Source organism: Tenrec ecaudatus, chromosome 6 (genome assembly GCF_050624435.1).
Source record: "Tenrec ecaudatus isolate mTenEca1 chromosome 6, mTenEca1.hap1, whole genome shotgun sequence".
Lineage (NCBI taxonomy): Eukaryota > Metazoa > Chordata > Mammalia > Afrosoricida > Tenrecidae > Tenrec > Tenrec ecaudatus.
In genome coordinates, this window is record NC_134535.1 from 167,325,268 (window position 1) to 167,351,159 (window position 25,892).

Consider the following 25,892-nt stretch of genomic DNA (forward strand, 5'->3'; position numbering starts at 1 on the left):
GTCAATAGCATGGGTTTTCTTTCTGAGTTCCCCGGATCTCACAACGTGGGAGGTGCTAAGAACATGTCTGCAGTTAGGGTCCCAGTACAAGGTCAGGGATGCCGGTTACCTAATTGGAGTGCCGCCCTCCTGATGTACCACGGGCAATATATCGAGGGCTCTGCACGGAAATTAAGCAACGCTTGCAGCATGAACGCCTTTGAAGGCCATGGGCAGGGGCCGGAGTGCTGTAAAGGAAATACAGCCAGGAAGCTGCAGCAGAAGGGCCCGGCTGAGCCATCCCGATGAGGTTCTTGCACAGCACACTGGAAACGCTCGTGAGGTTGGGAAACTGAAACATGTCCACGTTGAAAAGCGCACCTGCTTTTCATTCCCCACCACACTCGCCTGCCCTTTTCCACTCCAGAAGAGAACAGAAAAACACACAGGGCACCTGAAGGAAAACTCAAGTGAGACGTGTAAACACTGGGTGCGATGGTGAACACCTCCTGACCCCATCAGCAATCACAGGAAACGGTCAGTTACGGGTAGCCGTGAAAAACAAAACAAAGGACTACCAAGTAGAACCAGAAGGTGAACGCAGGTGGCCGGCAAGGGAACGAGAGAGCAGCACAAAGATCAAAGGAAACTTCCAGTGAAATCAGCGGAAACCAGCAGGGTGATGATGGTCGTGAAAGAAGCTGAGAATCAAATCAAGATCCGTTTGCCGAATCCAATGCCAAAAGGCAATAAGGACCATTGCAAGAGACGCTACTCAAAACTCAGAAGAAAACTGGATGAGATTTAAATAAAAGCCTCCTTTATTGAATCAAGGTAACACAGTCGATATGGAAAATGGAAACTCTTTGGCAACCGAAGACACAGGAAAGCCGATGGACAAAGTCAGAAAGCTCAACATGATTACATAAGAAAATGAAAAACTTCAGTAATCAAAGTGAAAGGGGAAAAGAGATCAGGAGGAACACAAAACGAAGCCAATCATAGAAACTTCACAGAGACCCCTGATCTGCTCATGCTTGTTAAACCCAAATCTGAATCAGGAAGGCCCTGTACTTTTGCCTCAAGAGAATGGCTTGCAAGGCCAATCCTTGGTCCTGAAAACCAGACTGTCCTCTCCTAAAAAGGACCCAAACACTGTGTGCTTCTTGCGACGGCAGAGTTGTTTTATTCACAAAGTAAACTAGATCACTTTTACAACATTCTCCCATCCCCAGAAGGGAGAGAAACAAGGAGTCGATGACCGTATGGCATTTCATCTAGGAAATGTAAAAAATATCTTAGAAAGCATCTTGCTCTACACTCTTGTTGTATGTGACAAGGCTGAGCCTCTAAGACAGTGGTCCTCCACCTTCCTAATGCCGAGACCCTTTCATACAGCTCCTCAAGTGGTGCCCACCCCCAACCATAACATTATTTTCGTTGCTACTTCATCACTGTCATGTTGCTATTGTGATGAATTGGGCAAGCCCTGTGAAAGGGTCATTGGACCTCCCCAAGGGGTCGAGACTCACAGGTTGAGAACCGCTGCTCTAAGGTGAGGTACAATGACTTGTCACCGTGAAGGAGCTTTCTTATGGTTGCCGGCTGGAAGCTGTGGCACTGGTATTCCAAGTCACTGCAAGGTCACTAAAGGTGACAAGTTTCAGAGGCTCTTCCAGAGTACAAAGAAGGCATCAGCTGGCTATAGCCGGGTGGTTAGGCACTGAAAACCTGATGACAGTGAAGAGCTGTCAGATACAGAACCGGAAGATGAGCCCCTCAGGTCACAGGCCACTCAAAATGCGCCTGAGAAACAGCTGCCTTCTCAAAGTAGAGGTAGCTATCATGACCACATGACATGTATGGAGTATAGCTTTTGAGACCGTCAGTTGCTGGTGACGCAGGATTCAATAGGTGGACAAAACACTGCGGATACCTATTAATGATCAGAAAGTGCAGTGCACAAAGCATGAATCCAGGAAAACTAGAATCTGTAAAAATAAAGTGAAATGTAGGCATTAGTAAGCTGAAATGGACTGGTATTGACCATTTTGAATCAATCATCTGGTTTACTTGCCAGACATGACACACAGTTGAGACAAATAGCACTGTATTCACGGTCAAAAGATTATTTCCAGACTTACTTTGCAGTACAGTGCTGTCTGTGATAGCGTGATATCTATATGCATACAAAGAAATCCAGGTACTACAACTACCATTCAAATTATGCACCAACCACTAAAGCCCTCAAAAACAAACAAAAAAATCCAACTCACTGCCAGCAAGTACCTTCTGACTCCTAGCAACCTCCTAGGGCAGGGTAGGGCTGCCCTGTGAATTTCCATGACTGGCATTCTTTACGGGAGTAGAAATCTCATCTCTTGTCTAAGGACCAGCTACTGGTTTAGAACTGCTGACCTTTTAGTTAGCAGATCAATGTGGATCCACCATACAACCGGGCTCCCTCACTACTGAAGTTAATTAATAAGAAATTGAAGAATTCTGCTAACATCTTCAGTCTGAAATCGATCAAACATGCAATCAAAATGCCTTGATAACTATTGGCAATAGGAACTTGAAAGTTGTAAACAAAAAGAAAGGAAATATCGTTGGAAAACAGGACGTCTGCAATAGAATCGAAGCTGGAGATTACATGATAGAATTTGCAAGACCAACGACTTCTTACCTGCAAATATCTGTTTTCAATAACGTCAATGTTGCCTAGACAAGTACATTTCACCAGATGGTAATCACAGAAATCAAATTTACTCAATCTATGGGAAGGGCAGATAGAGAAGCTCAGCACCAGCAGCCAAAAAAAAAAAAAAAGTCCAGAGGCCGATGGTAGCACTCAATATCAACTGATCATAGGTAAGTTCAGGTTGAAGTTGAAGGCTATTAAAACAAGTCCAAGAGAGCCAAAATATGACCTTGAGTACAGAGAATAAGTTTGAATCAATGACCATTAATGATTGAAAACCAAATGAGCTATGAAATCACATCAAAACATCATACAGGAAGAAAGCAAAAAGGTCACTGAGAAGACGGGAGAGAGAGAAAAGATAAAAGCAGCTTTCAGAAGAGACTCTGAAACTTGCTCTTGATCGCAGAATGATGAAAGCAAGTGGGAGAGATGATAAAGTAAGAGAGGAGACCAGAACACTCCAAAGGGCAGCTGGGGAAGACCCAGTAAAGTAATGTAATGAAATGTGCAAAGACCAGAGGTTAGTCAAGAAATAAGCGCACACTGAGCATATATCAAACTGAAAGAACTGAAGAAAACATTCAGACCTTAGTTACCATATCGCAAGGTTCTATGGGGGAAATACTGAGCCATGCAGAAAGCATCAGAAGAAGGTGGGACTGCAGTCAATGTACCAGAAGACTGACCATCCTTTCTCTATTGCACAGGTAGCCTACGACTAGAAACTGATGCTACTGAAGGAAGATGTACAAGCCGCGCCGAAGGTACTGACGAAAAACAAAGCTCCAGGAACTGGCAGAAAGGCAGCAGAAATGTCTCTTCATGCTGAAGCTGCACTGGAAACGCTCGATTGTCTTCGCCAAGAACTAGGAAGACTCGGGTTGAGAATCAGCAATGGTGTGTGTCAGGATCGGCTCCTTCCCCATCCTTATTTAACCTGTCTGCTGAGCAAGTCAACTGAGAAGCTGTGTCCTACACGGAAGAATGAATGCAGCATCTGGATTGTAAGAAGGCCTATGAAGAGCTGGCCACGTGGTGAGAGCAAGAGGACTTGAAGCACTGACTGCTGAAGATCCGGGATGGCCACTCGAGGTAAAGAAACCCAGATCCTCACACCTGGACCCAGGGATCACATGATAACTCAAGAAAAGATTGAAGTCATTGATGATTTCTTTTGGCTCAGATCCAGTCATGGCTCATGGGAAGGCAGTCCAGGCATCAAAGAGTGCGTTGCATTAAGCAAACCTGTTGCACAAAACCTTTGTCAAGTGTTGAAGAGGTAAGCTGTCACTCGGAGGACTGTTCCCAGGCGTGTGAAAGCTGGACGTGGAGTAAGGAGGACAGAAGCGGGATCTATGCATTTGAGTGACTGGCAGCCAGCACTCGGGAACTGCCCTGGACTGCCGAGAGGACAAACAGGCCTGTCTTTGGAAGAAGTGCAGCCAGGTTTTTCAGAAGTGAGGGTGGCAAAACGTTTGTCTCCGGTGCTGCGGACAGGTTATCAGGAGAGGCCAGTCCCTGGAAAAGGACAGCAGGCTTGGTAAAGCAGAAGGGCAGCCAAAGAGAGGAAGACCCACAGTGAGATGGACGGACACCGGGCTGCCACAATGGACACACACCTAAGAATGATCGTGACGATGGTCCAGGACCAGGCAGCATCTCATTCTCTTGTCCACAGGGGACACAATGAATTGGCCCTGGCTTGATGACAACTACCAAGGCTAGGTGACCTCCGTGAGGGCCCCACACAGTGGTGAGCACGCAGGTGTGGCGTCCTGGGTCTGGTATCCCGGCGCATGGCATTATTGTGCTACCAAGAGCCAATATCACAGGCTACCTTTCCGGGGCCACGCAAATGTTACCATCGGAAATCCCTGTCTAAAGGAACGTACGAGGATCTGGAAGCAAAAAAGCCTTCATAGATATGGAAGAACATTCTTCCCCGTTTGCTTACCACCCATGTGCAGAATTCAATTCTGAGACTGGCCTTTAAGCAAACACATATGATCAACTGTCACGGCGAAGGACACTCACAAGACAACAGCTGTCGGCACCAACCAAGGTTCCTTTCTCCAGGAGTGGATCGGCACCTCCTCATCACAGCCCAGCACAGACACGCATTTCAAAGGGCACTAAAGTTCAAAGCAACTGAGAAGTCACGCAACACGCTCTTCCTAGAGCAACCACACACATGGGGCGTGGTTCCGCTGCAGGTCGATTCCGTGGCTATGCTTTACTGCTATTGAAACACATCAACACATCGGGGCATATCATCGTTTCCGTGTGAGCCTTCCAAACAAGGAAACGTTATGCTTTTTCAAGAATACTTATACTTTGATATATTTATCATATCTCTGCCTCTGGGTTTAATAATATGAACTTGGCCACTTCGTTCGGGGGCAGGCATGAAGTAGAGAACCAATGCCCATCTGTTGTCAATTGGACATCCCCTCACAGAGGGGTCACAGGGAAGAAATGAGCCAATCAGGGTGCAATACAGCACCGATGAAACACACAACTTTCCTCTGGTTCTTTGGTGCTTCCTTCACCCCACTACTATCATGACCTCAATTCTACCTTACACATCGGATTAGACCAGAGCATACACACTGCTACAGGTAAGAGCCTGCAACACAGGGAATCCAGGATAGATAAACCCCTCAGGACCAACAAGGAGAGTAGAGACCCAGGAGGATTAAAGGAGGATGGGGGAGAAAGGGAGAACCATTATAAGGATCAATCTCGAACCCCCTCCCAGGGGGACAAATAAGGGAAAAGTGGGTGAGGGGTGTCAGAGGACAATATAAGATATAGAAAAATAATCTATAACTTATCAAGGGTTCATGAGGGAGGGGGGAGAGAGGGGAAAGAAATGGGGAGTTGATATCAGGGGCTCAAGTAGGAAGAGAAGGCTTTGAAAATGATGATGGTGGCATATGTGCAAATGTGCTTGACACACTGGAGGAATGTACGGATTGTGATAAGAAATGTAAGAGCCCCCAATGAAAGTATTTTTTAAAAAAGATTTTATGTCAGTGAAGGGACAGCTGCAATTGATATTCAGTAAGATGGGAAACCTGCAGAAGGAGCTGGTTTTCCAGAGGTGAGGAATTAGGTGTATGCTGGTTTGTAACATATTATGTTTGATAGGTCACAGATGCTTTGGATGCAAACATAGACATAAGATGACCATTGGTGGACTGTTGGCTTCACTTGCAACAAGTTACATGAGTGCATGTATGTACCTGGAAATTTTTTCAAACTAGTACCAGATAGCTTGTGCACATAGCATCACGGGTGCTTGTTACAAAAATCTATGAGTGTATCTTCAATTATTTCTGCTTCATACCTCAATATCTATTTTTTCTAAGGGAATGTAAGCAAATGCAGGTGACCATACTGAAAGACCCCTGCAAATGGCCCCACACATCAGCTTTTTCTTACGAGGAGGCAGTCTTTGAAACACTGAGGCAGGGCTTCCTGCCCCAAGTCTCCTCATCTTCTATGGAACTTTAAAGTCCCCCCATTGAAGAAAAGAAAAGAAGAGAAGAGAAAAGGAAAGAAAGAAAGAAAAAAGAAGAGAGAGAAATAAAACCATTAAAGAGAAAGAGAATCGTTCCTCCCTGATCAGCGTTACTCATACTCAATTTATCACATAAATGCAAGGATGCTCTAGATACCCTGGCATTGGAGATACGTTCTCATGGCATTTGGCAACGTTAGCCCTGTAACACCAAGCACGACATTTCCGTATCATTTAATTAAATGTATATATTAATATATATTGATAACTATGAAAATAAAGAATAAAAACAAAATTTTTTCCTGAAATTAAAAATTCAGGAGTTTAGGGTTAGGATTCTCTTGCTAGAAATAATTGGGGGAGAGGGGGAGAAGGAGGTGCGGCTGGACAGGAGACATGGGACAGACTCCCAGGGGTGGGTTTTCTAAAGCTGCCTGAGCAAGGAGAGTGGAAGGAGAGACAGCAAACCTGACCCCTAGGTGACTGGTGCAAAAGGTGTCCCCCAAACTACAGAAGAGTCCCCAAATTCTCCTCTCTCACCCAAGACCTGCTGCGGGCTTCCCCCTCGAGCTCCGCTTCTCTGACAGTCCCTTGAATGTCTCCGTTCCCTCGGTGAGAAACACTTTCTCGGAATCTCCTGGACCTAGTCAGCTTCCATCTAGCACACGTCTAGAAAGTCTGTGGGGAAATCACCTATCTGGTCATTTCCCCAGCCCCCTCATAGGCACATCTCAGCTTGAACGTCCCTTTCTTGCAGAAGCCTCTCCTGGCCCCAAGATCAGAGAGAATTCCCAAGTGGCACATCTTGCAGCTCCCACCCCCTCCCCTCATAACTCCTCATAATCTGATATTACTTGGTCTGTTTAATGGTTGGGTTTCCAGCAGACTCGAGGCCCCTTACAGAGGACACGTGTCATTTTCCCACTTCCTGCTGTCTACATGGGCCAGATCCAAGCTCCTGCCCGACGCGCCAAGGGTCCAGTCAGTAGACATTTGATAGAGACAGAATGACTGTGGCAGTAAGGCGCAGACGTGGAGTAAAAGGTCAGGGCTAGGGTAAATCTCCAGAGTATACTGCTTTGGGGTGGGAGGGGAAAGGTTGGGAGATATCATCCCCAGCACCCTGCATCGAGGGAAGGTAAATAGGGCTGGCCAAACGCGCTCTCTATTTGGCCATCGTATACCAAGATGATCCCGGATCCCTAGGGCCATTGTGGACAGTAATGGAGAAATTGATAACTCTTGAGTTAAAAAGAAGAAGAAAAAAAAAGTCTTTGCTGAAAAATCAGACAGAAGAGGGCGGGGTCTCACATATATGATAACCACAACAAAGCACAATTCTCTCACAAGCTTTCAATCAAGCTAGTTTGACTGTATGATCTTACAAGTATAAGATGTAATTAATTATTTTCTCATGAGTGTTTTATTTTAATGATTTTTCTAAAAGCATGATTATAAGAGCCTTCATTGGGTCACTGATATTGGGTCACTGATATTCTTTCTGTCTTGAGGTGTTAATTAATAAACCCCAAAATGTCCTGCCTTAGAAATTTCAGTAGTCTGTCTTCTACCATTAACAACAACAACAACAAAATCAGTATTCCTTTTTCACTTCTATCTGCTCTTCTCCTCCCCAGGGCATCTAAATGTCTCAGCAGTTAACAAGAGCTTTATCAGATGCCTCTCAACCTCCGGCACAATTTATCCAAGAGCTCTAGAACTAACCCACCATCTCATATGCAGAAAACAAGGAAAGGTGAGGGTGAAGAGGTACATATAAAAGATAGAGAAGATTGTTAACCATCGATAGTATTTTCCATTTTGAAAATTTTCATAACCCAAGTATCTCTCAAATCCTTTATGGCCAGCTCTAACCCTGGCTCTGGATGCATTTCAATGTTTAAACAAATGCGTGGTCACAGCCACCTTTTCTTTGCAGAAATCGTCACAGACATGTGCACAGTCCCCCAGAGCCCGTGAGGGCTGTGAGCACCCATCTCATGCAGCGCTCATGAGACACACCCGGGTAGCAAGTCGCCGAGACCCCTTTCCCGTTACAGATCTAGCAATCTGCAGTAACAGTAATGAAGTGAAACAAGGCAGGGAGCATGCACAAATGCAAATTAGTATTTTTAATGAAGCCTCGTATGTTTTCAAACTTAATTTCAAATATTCAAAAGTGAAATACTCAGATACACCCAGACCATATGTTGGTGCAGCAGTGAAGAGTGCGTTAGACACACTGCAGTCACGCGTGAAAATGCACTGATGATGCTGAGAGCCAGCTGACGTCTGATACCTCCTTCATCGGACGGCCGTGTGAGCTCACTACAGCATGAAAAGCTAGGGTATGTCTCGGACAGTTCTGACTTGTCATCTCCCAGACCTGTACCCAACGTGCTGCTGGACTGAGAGCGAGACCGCCGTTGCCTATAGTGACCCGCCTTTTCTAGATCGGAAGGAAAACATTCATATTGGTGATCAGATAGCTTGAGGAAAAGAAAGAGAAGTTATTTAAGGCTTAACAGTGAAGAAAAAATAATCCCATAATGGAAAGGTTCCCCCTCAATCTCAGTTCCTATAACATTCCAGTCACCTATACCCAAACTCTAGCTGACCGGCATCAACCACATGCATGATGTAAAGATCAGCCAGATGCATTTTAAAATTAGATTTAACTAAATAAATAAAAATAAAATTAGATTTTAAAGGAAAATAGGAAGCAGGCGATTGACTCGTTTTCCTAAGAACTAAGGAAACATTGGCGAATCTGTTTCTATCAAACATGAACTCAAATAAGTGCTTTACAGTATCACCAACTGGACAGTCTCTGTTGCTTTGTCTATGTTTATTTTAAAGCAAATAAATGGCACAGTGTGGCTGATCAAATCAATTTAAAAAGTATTAGCATCCCTAGTGTGCCTTGGGCTTTCAATTTGATTAATGTCAATTAATCAAGGCTAGAAATCAGGGGGTGGAGGAGAACCTGATTAGATTAAATGACTTCAAATAAGCACATAACTGACAACGCTTTCTTTCATTTTCTAAACATGGTCTTCAAGGCTGAAATGGCGAGCCGTTCTTTTTAAAATTTTTCTTTTGCCTTTCATTAGAAACATTCAGTCTAAGTTAAAAGTCAAATAATCATCCTATCTACACTCTTTATTTCTTTTTCAACATAGAAGAATTCACTGATGCATCTTAGAATACTTCAGTCTATTGAAAGGCAATATAATGCTATGGAGAAAACTCTATTGTTCTGTATCTACTTCTCTGAATCTACCTTTAAAATATAACACTGTATTTCATAAAACACAAATCTCTTAGGTCTCGGCAATTTGGTGCAGCCAAAATAACTGCATGTGCAAACCCAGAAACTCTATAAAATCATAATCACTAATGAGAAGCAGTAATAAGTAAGCTCTAGACACCTTTATAAATGAATCTAGGACAAACTAATCTCAACTATTTGAGAAAGTCCTTTTGCAAATTTCATTTTCATAAATGATTAATGGCACTGTAAAGTAGTGTAACACATTTTTTTTCAGTTTTTCAAATTCTCGACTTGAAAATGTACTGTACGCATTTGGTACAAGGAACCTCTAAAGTCCACTCTGAGGACAAAACCATGTAGAAGGAAGAAACTCGACACGCAAGCAATACCAGAGAGCATATGTAGACTTCTAGACTGAATATTATCTTCCAGGGGATCAATGTCGAAGATGGAGCCAGGGTCTGTACGCCAAACTTTGAGGTCTTTTAGCAAAAGAAAGAAAGCAACAAGTCAAGAACAAATCCTTTGTAAGGGCCAGCATCAAAGACAGTCAACCAAAAGTCTAGAAAGCGACGCAGGTAAAAAGTGAATGTGTGAGCAAACTCAGGGCTGCAGATCGCAGAGGAGGATGAACAAGGATACTCCTCCTCACAGGCATTTGCTGGACAAGCCTCATACTGAAATTTCAATGGCCTCGGTTGTCCTTCATTGACCTTGAGTTGGAGCCTTGTAGGCATGCTATGACTACACTGCACAGCACAAGTGTGCGTGGGACGAGTCTGTGTCACCTCCAGTGTCCCCTCAGCCCTAAGGCACTCTTGTTCCCGACCCACCGAAGCAGAATGTCTGATGAAAATGCCCGACTCCAGCATTCGAGCAATTCACAGCAACAACTGAGAAGCCTTTGTCTGAGAAGACAAAGAGAGCCTTCTGTGCTAGAAACCAGACGCAGGCAACTCAGTTTTCATTCTGCGTCGAGTGGCTCCGTCTGTGAGTGAAAAGCTAATCCACAGCAGGTACATTTACTGGGAGAGGCCTATGAGCAAAGAATTGAGCAAGCGACAAGGGATCACTCACTGCCATTGAGTCCATCGCAATTCATCCTGGTCCTAAAGGACAGCGTCGAGCTGTCTTGGTGTTTCTGAGACCGTAAATCTTTACAGGCGTGGAAAGCCTCACTTTTCTCCTGCAGAGCAGCTGGTGGTTTCAAACTGCTAACCTCGTGGTTAGCTGCCCATTGCCTCCCCCACTGCACCAGCAGGGCTCCTCAGTAAGGTGAAGAAGGAGGAATTCAAGTGGCTCTCGCTCCCAAAGGAGTGCAAATTAATTCACAGCTCACATCGATGACCAAACTGTGCAAGCCCATTGATTCCGCGTTTGACAACTGGAGGCAAAATCTAAATCTCATACGTGATGCAGTTACTGGTTTCTCAGATCCTACAATAATTTCTGTGGTGGCTGTGCCAATGACTGGAGCGTAAGGACCTAGTGATGGGGACGTGGCAGGGGCTGAGCAGGGGCAAACCCAAACGAGGTATTGGCTTATCTGTTTCAAATCACTAGCACGAAGAGTTGACCAATGCCAGACATCATCGGGAGTCATAATATAACTCATTCCAATTCCCTAAAATATCGAAGTAGGTACTATTATTATCCTCACTTGATAGATGAAGAAATGGAGGTACGCAACGATTAAGTAATGTGGCTAAAATTAGACGACTAATTTTAGGGTTAAGACCCTGGGGGAGCTACACAGACTCCAGCAGATTCCCCCTGCTGGGAATCTTGGCGCGCTCACGTATGAGACATGAGTACAACGCAGTGGAAGTGCAATCCTGTGCTTGCTTCAGAGAAAACGTCACCACTCATCCATCCGACTTAATGTGGACTTTGGAAGCAATGACCTTGGGAAGAGCAGCACAGCGACCAGTAGCTTACAAATATCTTTGGAATCGCTCTTTAAAAAAAGACTTCCACAGTCTCTCAGGGAAGCATCCCTGTAACTTAGCGCCTTGATATCTGTACCCCGGTTTTGTCCATCACAGCGGTCCTTCACCCAACTCACCACCACAGGACCTTTCACCATGAACAACAACATGTGAAACCCCTTTTAACATTCAGTATTACCCGGGCAGACAGCCTAGCCAGTGTCCACCCCTCTCCTCCTGAGATTCCCAATGACTGAGTAAAAGGAACCGACAGGTACTAAGGATGGAAACTGCTCTCTTACTGAGGGGTTACTCAGAAAACACTCAAGAATTCCACTTCAGAAATAATCTTCATATTGTACAGCAGGAGTCCTCAGACTGCGGCCCGCGGGCCACATGCGACCCACCAAGGACATTTATCTGGCCCGCCGGATATTTTTGCCTGTTTTGTTTTTTTACTTCAAAATAAGATACGTGCAGTATGCATAGGGATTTGTTCATAGTTTTTAAAACTACAGTCCAGCCCTCCGATGGTCAGAGGGACAGTGAACTGACCCCATTTTAAAAGTTTGAGGATCCCTCTTGTAGCGGTGTTCCATCAGAATCTCTCTGGCAAGTCTATGCATGGTGAAAGGGCCGAAATGTAAGATGGTGATTTCTGTCAGCCGTGCACGCAATTTCTGCCATACCATCATATTGATTATGAACAGGAACTAAAGGAAATCAAAATAATTATTCAGCCACTGACGGAGCCATGGGGTAGTGGTTACACATTGGGCTGCTAACTGGCAAGTCAGCAGTTCGAAACCACCAGCCACTCTAAGGGAGACAGCTGGAACTTTCCATCCCCACCGAGTGTTACAATCTCAGATCACAGATGTCTGGTACGTCAGCTGTGATGCGGTCACAGATATCTGACAGGGCAGCTGGCTCCAAGTGAGAACGTTCCTGAGATCACAGAACTAGGGAAAGCAAGAATGCACAAGAGTGGAATCTACCATAGACGAAGATGCCTGCTGAGTACCACGCATCCCAATGAACCTGTTACGCACAATCTCACAGCGACGGTGGTCCAATCGGAATGAGGCACCACCATGCATTGAAGAGGAGGAGTCCATTGAAGAGGGCCAACTTAGTCTTCTCGATGACGCCTCGGTGCCAAGCTTACCCACGATGATGCCAGGTCTCCTGTCCATCTCCACGATGTGAGGGTGGACGCCCTTGTAGGCAGCGTCACTGACCACCTGGGTGTTCCTCCGCACTCGCTCGGTCACAAGGTCATCCACCACGGGCGTGAAGCCCCTTCCTTTCGTCTTCTCAAAATCCTCGTGATACTTTACCTGGAAAAGGAAGCACAAGATGAATTCAGACCCAAACTTCCCACTGGTCTTCATGTGCTAAAAGAAGAGTAGGCCGGTGGCCGCCTAGATCCATCATATCGCACTTTGGAAAATATAATGGCAGAAACTTTACCTTCCTGGTATCAGAAATCAAGTGCTGATATTTTCACATTATTCTTAATCATTATAATAATTTTTACAGTTTCTAAGAGCCTGTTTTAAATTATACGAGGAGGCACCCCCCCCCCAAAAAAATAAATAAAAACAGGAAAAAAGTTTCGCCGGGCAGAGGTTTCCCAGCACAGTTTTCCCACTGAGTGAGCATTGAGCAACTAGCTCTTAGTGCACCAGTAGCATCACTAGGGAAGGTTCGGACTGGTCGCAGTGAATGTATTTGTAAAAGCAGTTTTGCTCGAACCTCATTTTCGTGACGGCTCATTTAAGAGAACATTGTGCCAGGCTGTGAAATTTGGGTTCCTGCTCGGGGAAAATGCCACAGAAACTGCTGCGATGTTGAACTCAGCTTACAAGGACGGCACTATGGGAAAAATTCAAGTGTAGGAGTGGTTTTCTCCTTTCAAAAAGGGTGAAATGTTGATTGATGACAAACCTCATTCTGGACTTCCATCAGCTTCCTGAATGGACAAAAATATCAACAAAAATTCGTGCACATGGGCTTGAAGACCAACAATGGACCATTGAAGAGATGGGGAGTTATGTGGACCATCTTGGAGCTCAGTTCAGTGAATGTTCATGGAAGATTTGGGAACGAGAAGGGTCGCTGCAGAACTTGTGTCTCAGGTCCTGACGGACCAGGAAAAAAGAATGTTGGGTGGAAATATGCCTTAGAAAGAGCAGCTCCAGAATGTCCCAGATTTTTTGCCAAGGTCATTACTGGTGATGAGGCTTGGTGCTGTTCTTGTGACCTTGAAAGCAAACATCAGTCAAGCCAGTGGAAAATGCCATTGTCACCTGGCCCCCAAAAAGCTCCTCACGTGAAATCAAAAATCAGAATGATGCTCATTTGGTTTTTTGATGTGAGGGGGATAGTGCATTTGGAGTTCGTTCCTCCAGGTCAGACTGTTAATCAGGCTTTCTATTTAGAGGTTCTGAAAAGATTGCTTAACCATGTGCGGCAAAAAAGGCCTGAGTTGTGGCAGACAGAGGACTAGTTTTGCTACCATGACAATGCGCCTGCTCAAGCAGCCATCTCGGTGTGTTAGTTTTTGGCAAAACAAAAAACAGCATGCCTCTCTGCCCTCAAGCACCTTCGTCACATGACCTCGACTTCTTTTTGTTTCTGCTAATGCAGAGGGAGGTGAAAGAATGGCGATTTGACCAAGTTGAAGAGGTGAAGAACAAAATGAGGGAGGTGTTGTCAGCCATCCAAACAGATGAGTTTGAAAAATGCTTTCAAGAATGGAACCACAGATTTGACAAATGTTTTAAGTGGAATAGAGAGTACTTTGAAAGTGATAAGGTTATTTTATTTTAAAAAAATTAAATACATAGCTTTGAAAAAATTCCAGTTTTTTGGGGGGGTACTCCCTCGTATATAAACCTATAAATCCATCTGAAGTTTTAGAAGATACAAATTTTAAAGTCCTTAATTACTTACTAAGATATAGTACACTGTAAATATCTAGTAACATTTAATATGCAATAAGATTTTTACTATAGATTCATATCCAGTAAACAGTGTTATTTTAGAAACGATCCTGAAGCAATCACATTTCATGCTTTGAAATCAGATGAGGATGACCATTACTCAAGGCGGCAAATATCAACATCACTGGATTACATGCTTTCAGTAAGTGAACTTTACGGTAAGTAAACTGTATCTCCTTAACATTGTTAAAACCACATTTTCATGTTCCTTGCAACATGCAAACACACCAAACTCCATCTTACAACTCAATTGGGAAGAAGTGGGGGCAAACATCTTTCACAAAGTGCACTCACGATGGTCGCGTTAGAAATAAAACCACACCCCCAAAAACTCCCAGAGGAAAAAATCATTTTATTAGACTCATTATTTCCATACATGATGAGCGCCCCACCCCATGACTCCATGTTTGTTAGTCATCCAGATTAATACTGATGCTGCGGTGCGGTGAGTCGGGCCATTCCTTAGTAGGTTTTAGTCGCGTGAAGGATGATCTGCTTGGACCCTACCATTGAAATATGGTTTTGCGCTTCTCTAGCTTGCCTCAGACCAGGTGTATCTAAAACCAGACTGGGTCTACCTTTTGTCTGCTTATGGTCTTGGGTGTATTTTACCTGCAAAGTAAATAGAAGAACATGTTCATAACAAGGTAAATATATTACAGAGCTTTTTCAAGATGTTGAAGATCGGGGAGGGAGAGTGGGGCATATCCTTGCTAACTTGCTTGGACTGATTCTGACGCACAGGGACCGCAGGTGTGTTGGAGCGGAGCTGAGCTCCATCGAGTTTTGAGGGCTGATTATTCAGGATTAGATCGCCAGGTCTTCCTTTTGAATCAACTCTGGGAGGATTGGAATCTCCGATCTTTCAGTTCTTAGTCAAATCACATTAACCACTCCCACTACCCAGGGACTCCTTGTTCTACCACCAGAGCCTAAGTTACTCTCAAAGGTCTCCATTAAAGGCCACAGGAACATGAACCTAAATCTGCACAGATTTGAAAGCTGTAGTTGTCCATATCAACATCAAGCTTCCCTCCTCGGGAAATAAGAAACAACGAGGAATAAATCAAGTGATTTCCACTAAGCAACCACAGATGGAGCATTTTTATCAAACACACTCAGCTCTCTGAACAGACAGGCCATGAGAGAGCTGTGACTGGTGATGGCCTTAAACTGATCCTGAGACAGAGAGCTCTTTAAGGTTTACTACAAAGTTGTGCTCCTCCTCTTGATCATTGGCCATCAGAACATCATTATTTGGTGAAGCTGATTAGGTAGGAGATTAGGACACCAATGATTACAGACCTGAGGGCGTGCGTACCCCTCAGAATGGAAGCCCTGATAATCACTAACATAGAATCCTATCAAAATAAGACTCTCAACTGATAGGCACCGTGGGGCTCCAATGACTCGCTGAACTGTGCATTAAGTATCTTTAAAGATTTTCCCCCTAAGCCACGCATTGGAAGGTCGTTACTTTGGAACAACGACCCATTTCTTATTTTGTTTTGCAGAGAGCAGAGCATTGGACGCTTGGCTGCTAACCCAGACGGCAGGGGCTCAAGCCAACATGCCCGGGTGCTCTGCTAGAGAAAGGCCTGGCGATCTTCTCCAATAAAGATGACAGACAGCCCAGAACAAACCCTGCGGGTCCACTCTCCTCTGTCACTTCTCCTCTGCCGCCCGGGGTGACTGTGGGTCAGAATCAAAGCAATGGCACTTAGCCAGAACATTTAGCACATCAGCAAAGGATAATTTTTTAACTTAAACATCGGAGACTTTATCACATTCAGAGACATTGAGCAAAAGAATCTGCATTGAAAGGAACATGCTGGAATCTTAAACGAACCTCTCCATGTCACCGTTGGTCACATCTGACCGTATCAATGAAAGGTTTCAGAACAGTGTAAACTTCGACTGTGGTGGGCGAGGGGAAGACTTACAAAACAGCGCATTACAAATGTTTCCCGAAACGAATTTTACTAGTGCAAGGAAAAAAGAAACAGAACTATGGGTCGATAATAAAGGAGACATTCTTTGTATAGTTCAAGTTTTTATCCTTAAATGTCTAAAAAGGAAAAGAAACAAGGAAAAAATAGATAGAAAGAAAGAAAGATAGATAGATAGATAGATAGATAGATAGATAGATAGATAGATAGATAGATAGACAGATAGACAGACAGACAGACAGACAGACGGGCAGATGGAAGCACTTGCCGAGCTAATATTCTCTTGGTTCTTCTTGACCCGTTCCATTTCAGGAGTTACACTTAGGGCGGTAGCGGTGCCCAGCTGCCCTTTATAATGAACCTATCACGTAAGAGAACACAGGGAGAATGCATGTATCAATCCAACAAAACACCAGTCTTACAGCATTTGCTTAAGGAGTTAATCAAGGAAGAAATACTGGGGGGAGGCGGGAGGGGTCTAGCCATACTTTAAATAAAGCAAATGCTTGGCTCTTAAATCCATCCATGTCAATTCACTCCATAGAAGGTATATAAATGACAGAGGGGTAAAAATGACCATGAACATACTCAAATGCCAGGCTGTCAAAAGGTTCACAGAAAAATGGAATTCAAAGATAATGTAATTCTCCCACAAGCTGGTTGGTGTACCCTCACATTATAAATACATCGTCAATAAAAGCTCTTTCTGTCCGGTCACCACCGAGTCAATTCTGAGTCCTGGCTCCCCCTGGTGTTTCAGAGGAGACTTGCACAGACGGTTTTCAATGGCGGTTAATTGTTGGGAGCACATGACTAGGTGTTTCTCGAAAGGCTCTTCTGGGTGGGTTCCACCAGTCACTAACCTCAGTTAGTGACTGAGTACTTCGCTGCTGGAGGCACCCAGGGACTCCTAGTAAAACTTTTTTTAAAAAGCCATTACATCATAGCTATCCGTGGGAAGAATTCTAATAGGAAACCGCTTAGGGGGTCTTGGGTTGGCTAGGTCTCATCCAGTTGGCTCCAACCCATAGCAATCCTGTGCACCAAAGGAGATGCTTCCCTGCCCTGCCCCATCCTCAGAGTTGTCCCTATGTCTGTCTGAGCCCACGGATGCAGCCACAGTGTCAATCTATCTCGTTGAAGGCCTTCCCCAACTTCGCTGCCTTGCACTTTACCAAGGGGATGTACTTCTCCGTGGACCGTACTTCAGGGTACCCTGCTCATTGTCACTGTTCTGGAGTGCTACCTAGTAATTAAATATGGTGAAACTTTTATTAATGATTCATTTAAAAATAGGTTATCACGGTTAGGTGGGGTGGGTGCAGCATGCGTCTCGCTACTCCATCCCTCCTTCCCGATTTCCACCTTCCCTTTTTATGAGTAATGAGATCATGTCAAGTGTGACCCAAAATATATCGGGAGAACATGCTCATCTCTGTCTCCAAAGTACAACTGTGAGAGAAAGTATCAAACAATAACTTGCTTTTGCTTCATCATCTGGTCAAATGCTTTTAAAGGTTTGACAAATAAAAGATTTCGTTCAACTAAATAGATTTCCAAATTTCTTCTTCCGAAGAACTCAATCTATATGTTAATGACTTCAAAAAGGATTCTCACCGTGAGCTACATCTGTGGATTACATAAACAGAGGGAAATTAGAACAGGCCAGGAGTTGGTGGCTGTGTAGGAAAAAAAAAACAACCTGCCACCCCCTTTTGAAGTGCTCCTAAAATGGGCTTGTCCCTTATGATTTACTCAGCCATGCATACATACTTTATCACTTCTCCTTGGACAGCATCCCAAAATACAGTAACAATAGCTGGAAGGGAATGAAGGCAGGCTAGGAACAAGAAAACACACAGATAGGAAAGAGGAGGAAAGCCTATTTGCAAGGAAGAGCAAGATGCCAGGCAAGACTACTCTCTTTGGAGCTTGAAGGTGAACAAGCGGCCATCCAGCTCAGAAGCAACAAAGGCCACATGGAAGAAGCACACCAGCCTGTGTGATCACGAGGTGTTGAAGGGATCAGGCATCAGGCATCAAAGAACAAAAAATCATATCACGGTGAATGAGGGGGAGATCAGGGTGGAGACCCAAAGTCCATCTGTAGGCAGCTGGGCATCCCCTTATAGGAGGGTCTCAGGGAGGAGATGAAACATACAACTTTCCTCTAGTTCTTTAATGCTTCCTCCAGCCACCACCACCCCACTATCATGACCCAAATTCTACCTTACAAATCTGGCTAGACCAGAGCATGTACACTGGTACAGATCAGAGCTGGAAACACAGGGAATCCAGGACAGATCAACCCCTCAGGGCCAATAATGAGAGCAGCAGTACCAGGAGGGGAAGGGGAAGGTGGGGCAGAAAGGCGGAACCGATCACAATGATCTACCTGTAACCCCCTCCCTGGGGGTGGACAACAGAAAAGTGGGTGAAGGGAGACATCGAACAGTGTAAGACATGACAAAATATAAATTATCAAGGGTTTGTGAGCAAGGGAAGTGGGGGGGGGAGGGAGGTGGAATGAGGAGCTGATACCAAGTGCTCATGTAGAATGAAAATGTTTTGAAACTGATGATGGCAACAAATGTACAAATGTGCTTGACACGGATGGATGGATGGATGGATGGATGGATGGATGGATGGATGGATGGATGGATGGATGGATGGATGGATGGGTGGGTGGATGGATGGATGGTTGGATGGTGATAAGAGTTGTAAGAGCCCCAAATAAAATTATTTTTAAAGAAAGGAAAAAAAAGACTACTGCTTTTGGAGCACGGTAGTAACTGCAGCCATGAAGACAAAGCCTTCCTGCCCCAGAACCCATTGCAACTCACAGCGACCCGTAAGACAGGGCAGATCTGCCCTGTACGTTGCCCAGACTGTCCATCTTTATGGGAGTCAAAAGCCCACCTTTCTCCCTTGGAGCAGTGGGTAATTTCAGACTGCTTGCCTTGCAGTTAGCCGCTCAAGGCGTAACCAGGAGGAGGCGCCCGGGGCTGCTCTCTGAAGACAAGAGGCAGGGATGCCCTCTAACTGCTAACAGGAAATCCTAGGTGTGTTCCCTGAGAACAGTGGCGTGGGGACCAGCTGACTGTATGCATTACACCTCAGATCCTGAACCTTTCCATTTAACTTAGTCAACTGAGAACAGGATATGCACAGGAAGTTACAAAAATGTTGTAAATTCAAGGGGACTTCAAAAAAAGACGTTCCTGGGGAAATCCCATCATTCATTAACTCAATTTTTCCATGAACTTTTTGATGCCCCTTTGTTCTTGCGGACAATCTGGTTGCGAATTAGAAGGAAAGTGGCCAATGAAGAAGCTCGCACATTGCTGATGTTCCTCTGGTTCTCCTTAACTCTCTTCAGCTCGGGGGGGTCCGAGATGGCAGTCGCCTGTTTAATCTCTCCTTTGTACTTCACCTGTGGACGAGAAGCAAGAATTTTCATAGAAAGCAGAATGAACCCCAGCAACATCACCGAGAGTCAGCCTCAGAAGAAGCCATCTCCATTACCTCTCTTCCCCACAGCCGTTCTGGGTCAGCCTACTGACTGTGAGCACCCTGCTCTCAACTGGGGACCCCTGGGTCCTCAACCTCCAGCACAGCAAACACAAAGTGTGGGTGGTGCTGCTTAAGTAAGGTGTTTCCAATGATCACATTGCTGTTCAAGGTCAAGTCCAACAACAACGTCCACAGATAAAAGGAATGGGCATACCAAGGAGCTCATGGGAAAAGGAAACTCCGGAATGAAGCCATGGAAGGAAACGACCAGGAAGTCAGCATGGCCACCTCCGAAGGCCTCTCCCCTCTTTCTGACCCAGGGGTGTCCAATATTCAAAAGAAGCCAAGGATTCCTGACTCCCACCTACTGCCTTCCAGTGATACTACGAAGACGAAGCTGATTTCTGCTCCCCCTTGGGAGAATTCACTTTTAAATGGGGATGTCTCTCAAAATCACTAGTTTTAGAAGAAGAGGCGATTATATGCATGTAGACATTCTATAAAAAGATCACAGAATAGGGGGTAGAAGGGGAGATAGTGATTTATCTGAATACACTCGTGCAAAGAATTCCTGGGTTCCAGAAGGCCTGGGTGCAAATCCCCTCTCTGATTTTACCAGCCATGGTCCATAGGCAAGTCTTGTAACCGCCCACGTCCTAGTTTCGCACATCTGCAAAACTGAGAAATGAACAATGCTGGCCTCATGGCCTCACACAAAGCATCTACTACAAGATCTAGCTTAATCGTTGCTGAGACGCCAATTCAGACTCGTGGTGACGCCCTTTGTCAGTGGCTGATTTTACAGCCACCGATCACCAAAGTCACTCTGCATGGACTCAAACTTTCAGCTTCTTGGTAAAGAGCCAAGTACCTGAACCATATGTGCACCTGGAGTTTCTGCAGACAGTGTTAGGCGCCCCATCGTGATTAAATTCTGACTATGAGTTGGAATTGACTTGGTGGCAATGGGTTTTCAAAATTATTATTACTGCTTTTATTATCAATCCATTATAGGAGAACTGAATAATGTTTTCCATTTTGTCTAGAAGGTCCCTTGCCCTGGGGTCCTCGGCTGTCAGACTGACAACAGCCCTCCTCCTCTTCAGGGCCTCACCTGGGTAGACTTGCAGGTGTTCATCAATAAGATGATGAGGTCCCTAAATCAGGAACTGGGTCATGTCCAGCTCCGTGGCTGGCACATGGAAGATGTGTTAGCAAGACTTTCTGACTAAATAAATATGGCTAATTCCATCCACACAGTAACACATGTCCTGGCCTCCTGTGGGAAGACCACAATTCATTCCCTTTGATGCGGAGACATTAAAAAGGATCAGCCAAACACATAGAGGGTTTAAAGCTTTACAGGGAGCATTTTAAAGAATATACGACGCTAGGTAAATTATACTGTTCCATCCTTTACTATACTGCGCTCTACTATACTACTGGTATGGGGAAGTATGGCATATCAAGGCACACGAGCCCAGGTAACATAGTGGGTTTCCTGTTGGGCAGCTAACCATAGGATCAGTGGTTCAAACCCACCAGCCACTCTCAGGTCTACTCCCATCAATATTTAAAGCCTTAAAAAACACAAGGAGCAGTACTACTTAGCACTATCGGATTTGCACTGTGAGTGGAATCAACTCAAGGGAAGTGATAGGAAAGGAGGAGAGGGGAGGGGGAAGGAGGGGAGAGGGGAAGAGATAGGGGAGAGGAGGGGAGGGGAGGGGAAAACAAACAGAAACAACTTGCCGGACTCAGCTGCTCCTGGTTCTTGCGGACTCTTTCTATCTCGGGCGTCATACTTAGTGGGGTTGCTTTGTGGCAGGGCTCTTTGTACTGAAGCTGGGAGACGAGAGAGTTTGTGAGAAAGGGAAATGCACGTCTACCGCACACACAGACCAAACAAAGAGAAGCCACGCGAGCGTGCCTTGGTAAAACTATCGCCAGGATGTACCCTAAAGTATATGTTGCGGATAGACTCCAACCTCTCCCTGTACTCGGCTGAGATGCCTTTTGTTTTCCAGCTATTTTAATCAGCACATTTGATTGACAGTCGTCCACCTGTAGATGAAGAGTCTCCAAACTGAGTATAGAAAATGTGCATTCATTTGTTTTTTTAATTGTGTGTGGGTTTCAAAATATTTTCACCAGCATCAACATGTACGAACTTTTACAATCTCTTAAAATGGAAGCAAGCATCGTTTAAGGTTTATCAGATTCATCATGAAGCCACCGGGGGGAAGAACTGCAAAATCACTGGTGCTTCAAGAAGAGCTTATGGGGACAATACCCCAAAGAAATCAGCAGTTTACACATGTGCACGCCTTGGAAGAAGCGACAAGATGATGTTGAAGATGGAGCAGACCGTCCACATCACTTTTCGAGGAAACAAAAAAAAAATCTCATTTGTGTCCTAATGGAATTGGATCCACGATTAACAGCAGAAACAGCGGACACATAGTGCTTGGCTCAGTTTACCCAATTTTGCCTGAGCAATTAAAGTTGTGCCTCCTTTCCACTCAATAGATGCCGAAACCATCGCACCCCGATCAGCTGCAGGTCAGAGCAGAACTTGCTGTGGAAAAGTTTAACACGTGAGATCGAGATATTGAAGCAGTTGTTCAAAGCCTGGGGCTCTTTCCGGATGATCTTGAAGACAAAGGGCCACGTCCCGGGATGTGGAAGTGGTCTGGTTAGAGTAAGCAGGGAATGGCCGAGAGCAACGTCTTAGGGATCGTTTTTTTTTTTTTTTGGAGGCTTGGGCATTTTGCTTGTTGATGTTGTGAAGGGCTTGATGGCAGGGGCCTGTCAGGAGATGGTTTTGAGAAAATGAACCAAAGTTTAGCAGAAAAATGCCCAGGAAAGTGCCCCCAGGGATGGCTTCTTCACAGCCGGCTTCCTGCTCACGGTTCTTCAAGAGGTTCAACGGAAAAGCAGGATGCGCCCCCTTGGTGCCCTGATTTGGCTCCTCCTGCCTTCTTTTTGTAAGGAGCCTTGGTGACATCGTACTTACGAACTGGGCTGCTTTGCAAGGTCATCGGTTCAAAAACAGCAGCAGATGGGGCTTTCCACTCCCCTTAAGAGCGACCGTCTGGGAAGCCCCCCAGAGCAGTTCTACCCTGTCCTGAGAGGGTCATTGTGAGTCAGCATCAACTTGGCAGTGAGTTGGATGTGGGTTTGGCCTCCATTTTGTTTCTTAATCTTAAAAAAAAAATCCCTAAAGGATGCTCGGTTTTCTTCCGCTGATGGTGTAAAAGCGTGGGCGTGGCCAGGCCTCGGCTCTTTGGGAAGAGGCTGACTAGGGTCGTTGATTACACGTGTCTTCACCTTGATGGGACATATGCTGAGAAGGAAGGTTTATATTTTTATTATTATCCTTCCATTTCCCACCCTCCACCACCAATTTTTTGTCGTCTCTCCTATTTATTGTTGGCTTTTCCGGGTTTGAGCTTCACAGTCATAAATCATTCCTTCTGTGAATTCATTTCTTCATAGCAGTAAAGCAACCTTCGTTAGACTCACCAATTCCTATTTTTAAAATGCATTCTCTTATTGTATTCTCTTATGGTTGTAAAGGAGGGTCACATATGTCCACCGTCGGCCATTAGTTACATGGTCACTTTAACAAGAAGCCTTGAACTTCAGAGGTCCTTTCTCTACCAAATTGCAACACGGGAAGCCCTGCCTTGTGACCTAGCAGATGGCAATGTTCCTGACCCGGTGCAGGAAAGTGCTCGGTCTCGGCTGGGCGAAGGGAACGCTGTCATTTGTCGCTGCTTTCCCGGTAGCCCCACAATGCCTCAGGGAATAAATGAGCCTGGAACACGGAGACGCAGAGTGGCATGCCACCGGAATGGATTTTTTTTTTTTACAGGTGAAAGCAGTGCTGAAGGTTAAAACCTCATTATAAGAAACTCCCCGGTGCATTTTTAACGATGTTGGGAGCTTAAATTTAGTGTGGCGGGAGCCCCCACCACTACCACCGAGAAATCACAAGGCCTATGGGGCCTGAGAAGAAAAGCACGTGAGCCACAGAGTCACCTTGGAGAACTTGCCAATGAAGTTTGATAAGCCTGGAAAATAAATGGCAAAGGGAGAGGGCACCTTCCAGTAAGACGCTTCCCTCGGTGGGGGGCGTTGCGTCCTGGTGAGGGGTCTGAGGGTGGAAACAGACTCTTGTATCTGGAACGGCTGAGTTAGTGTGAGGGAAGTTTCCATGCTGTCTCCACGACAGCAAGACATATTAAATGATAATTCTCGGGAGAGACCAGACGAGAAAGTTCTGGTGAACAGCATTATTGATGTAGGGAAAAAAAATGATTGTGACCAATGGCTAGTGGCTGTACATTTTTAACCATAAATTTAATGTACAGACGCTTCGTTTCTGCATGTGTCACTTCATAAACATGCTAAGTGCCTTCGATGTCATTTAGTCATTTAATTTCTAAGCTCTGTCTTAGAAATGAGGGAATGGAAACTCGGAGTAGCTGGTGTTAGGACTGAACAGAGAGGAACTGGAAACACAGGGAATCCAGGACAGATGAGCCCTCAGGACCAGTGGTGAGAGTGGCGATACTGGGAGGGTGGAGGGAGCATGGGTTGGAAAGGGGGAACCCATTACAAGGATCTACATATAACCTCCTCCCTGGGGGATAGACAACAGAAAAGTAGGTGAAGGGAGACGTTGAGCAGTGTAAGACATGACAAAATAATAACAACTTATAAATTTTCAAGGGTTCGTGAGGGAGGTAGGGTGGGAAGGGAGAGGGAAAAATGAGGAACTGATACCAAGGGCTCAAGTAGAAAGCAAATGTTTTGAGAATGATGAGGGAAACAAATGTACAAATGTGCGTGACACAAAGGATGTATGCATGGATGGTGATAAGAGTTGTAGGAGCCCCCAATAAAATGATTTTTAAAAATTATGACCAATAGCTGGGATCTAACCTTGAGGTCCACCTCTTTCCCACTGTTCGGGTGTTCCCAAATTTCCAGCATTTGCATACCATTTTCTCTATGCAAGATATCACCAGGGCTGTTATTCACACTAGTGGTTTCTCATTAAGTCAGCTCTTCTTTTCCAGGAAACTTACTTTAAAGGAGTGTGGTGTTCCCTTCAACCCCCATGCATTGGAAGCCAGTGACACTTCCTCTTAAAGAAATCGATGTCCTCACTAACCGACCTAACGTCCTGAATGCCCTAACGGCCTGAGTCATGTTGTGGGACACTGCCACAAGCTGTGGCGTCTGTCACTCTTCTTACTGTGGCTACTGTTAGTGCTGTCTGGGCGGGTTGACGAGGGGCAACCTTAAATATAACAGAACAAAGCACGGCCCCGTTGTCCTCCATGTCCTTGATGGTTGGAATGTCCGAGCCCAGACTGCCTCTACATTGTGCTTCTTCCTAACGGGTCTCACAACTCGCTCTCCACCATCGTCCCGTGCCGCTTGCTACCCAGGTTGGTGGTTGGTGGTTGAGACTCATCAGAAATGCCCAGAAGGCAAGGCTGGAGGTCGGCTTTGAAAGGGATCTCAAACACTATGGAGCAGTGTTGCTGTGCATGAGCTGAAACTGAATTGAGAGCAACTCACGAGAGAGAATCCTTCCACTTCCGGGAAGTGTAAGATAGGACAGAGAAATAATTTATAAGTTATTAAGGGTTCGTGAGGGAGGGGTGGGGAGGGAGGGAGGAGTAGAGAAAAAAGGAAAATGAGCTGATTCCAGGAACCCAAGCGGAAGACGAATTTTGAGAATGACGAGGGCAACGAATGTATAAGGGTGCTTTACTCAATTGATGCATGTATGGATTGTGATAAGAGTTATATGAGCCCCAATAAAATGATTTATTAAAAAAAACAAAACAAGATGCTCTGACTCCCTTTTCAAGAACTTCCTCACATGCAATCCATTGGCAATCCGTTGGCTTGGGATTTCACTTGTACGTGTGCCATTTCCTCGTTACACATGGTCATTCGACGAAATAAAACCTAGTTCAAGAGAGGCGATCACA

The 25,892-nt window shown here is 45.1% G+C and overlaps 1 protein-coding gene across 2 annotated transcripts in view; it reads right to left on the reverse strand.

Annotated features, from left to right (window-relative positions):
- The window catches only part of NEBL (nebulette), a 451,165-nt gene that overhangs the window by 23,649 nt on the left and 401,624 nt on the right, over nucleotides 1-25,892 (reverse strand). The window contains exons 20-26 of one of the 2 annotated variants that reach the window (XM_075552463.1): nucleotides 21,631-21,723; nucleotides 19,706-19,798; nucleotides 16,634-16,726; nucleotides 14,924-15,028; nucleotides 12,577-12,748; nucleotides 9,870-9,962; nucleotides 8,506-8,655 (exon numbers count right to left, since the gene is read on the reverse strand). In XM_075552463.1, coding sequence (XP_075408578.1) covers nucleotides 8,506-8,655; nucleotides 9,870-9,962; nucleotides 12,577-12,748; nucleotides 14,924-15,028; nucleotides 16,634-16,726; nucleotides 19,706-19,798; nucleotides 21,631-21,723 — 799 coding nt within the window. The remainder of the gene's footprint in view (nucleotides 1-8,505; nucleotides 8,656-9,869; nucleotides 9,963-12,576; nucleotides 12,749-14,923; nucleotides 15,029-16,633; nucleotides 16,727-19,705; nucleotides 19,799-21,630; nucleotides 21,724-25,892) is intronic. The other variant, XM_075552464.1, reaches the window with a different exon arrangement.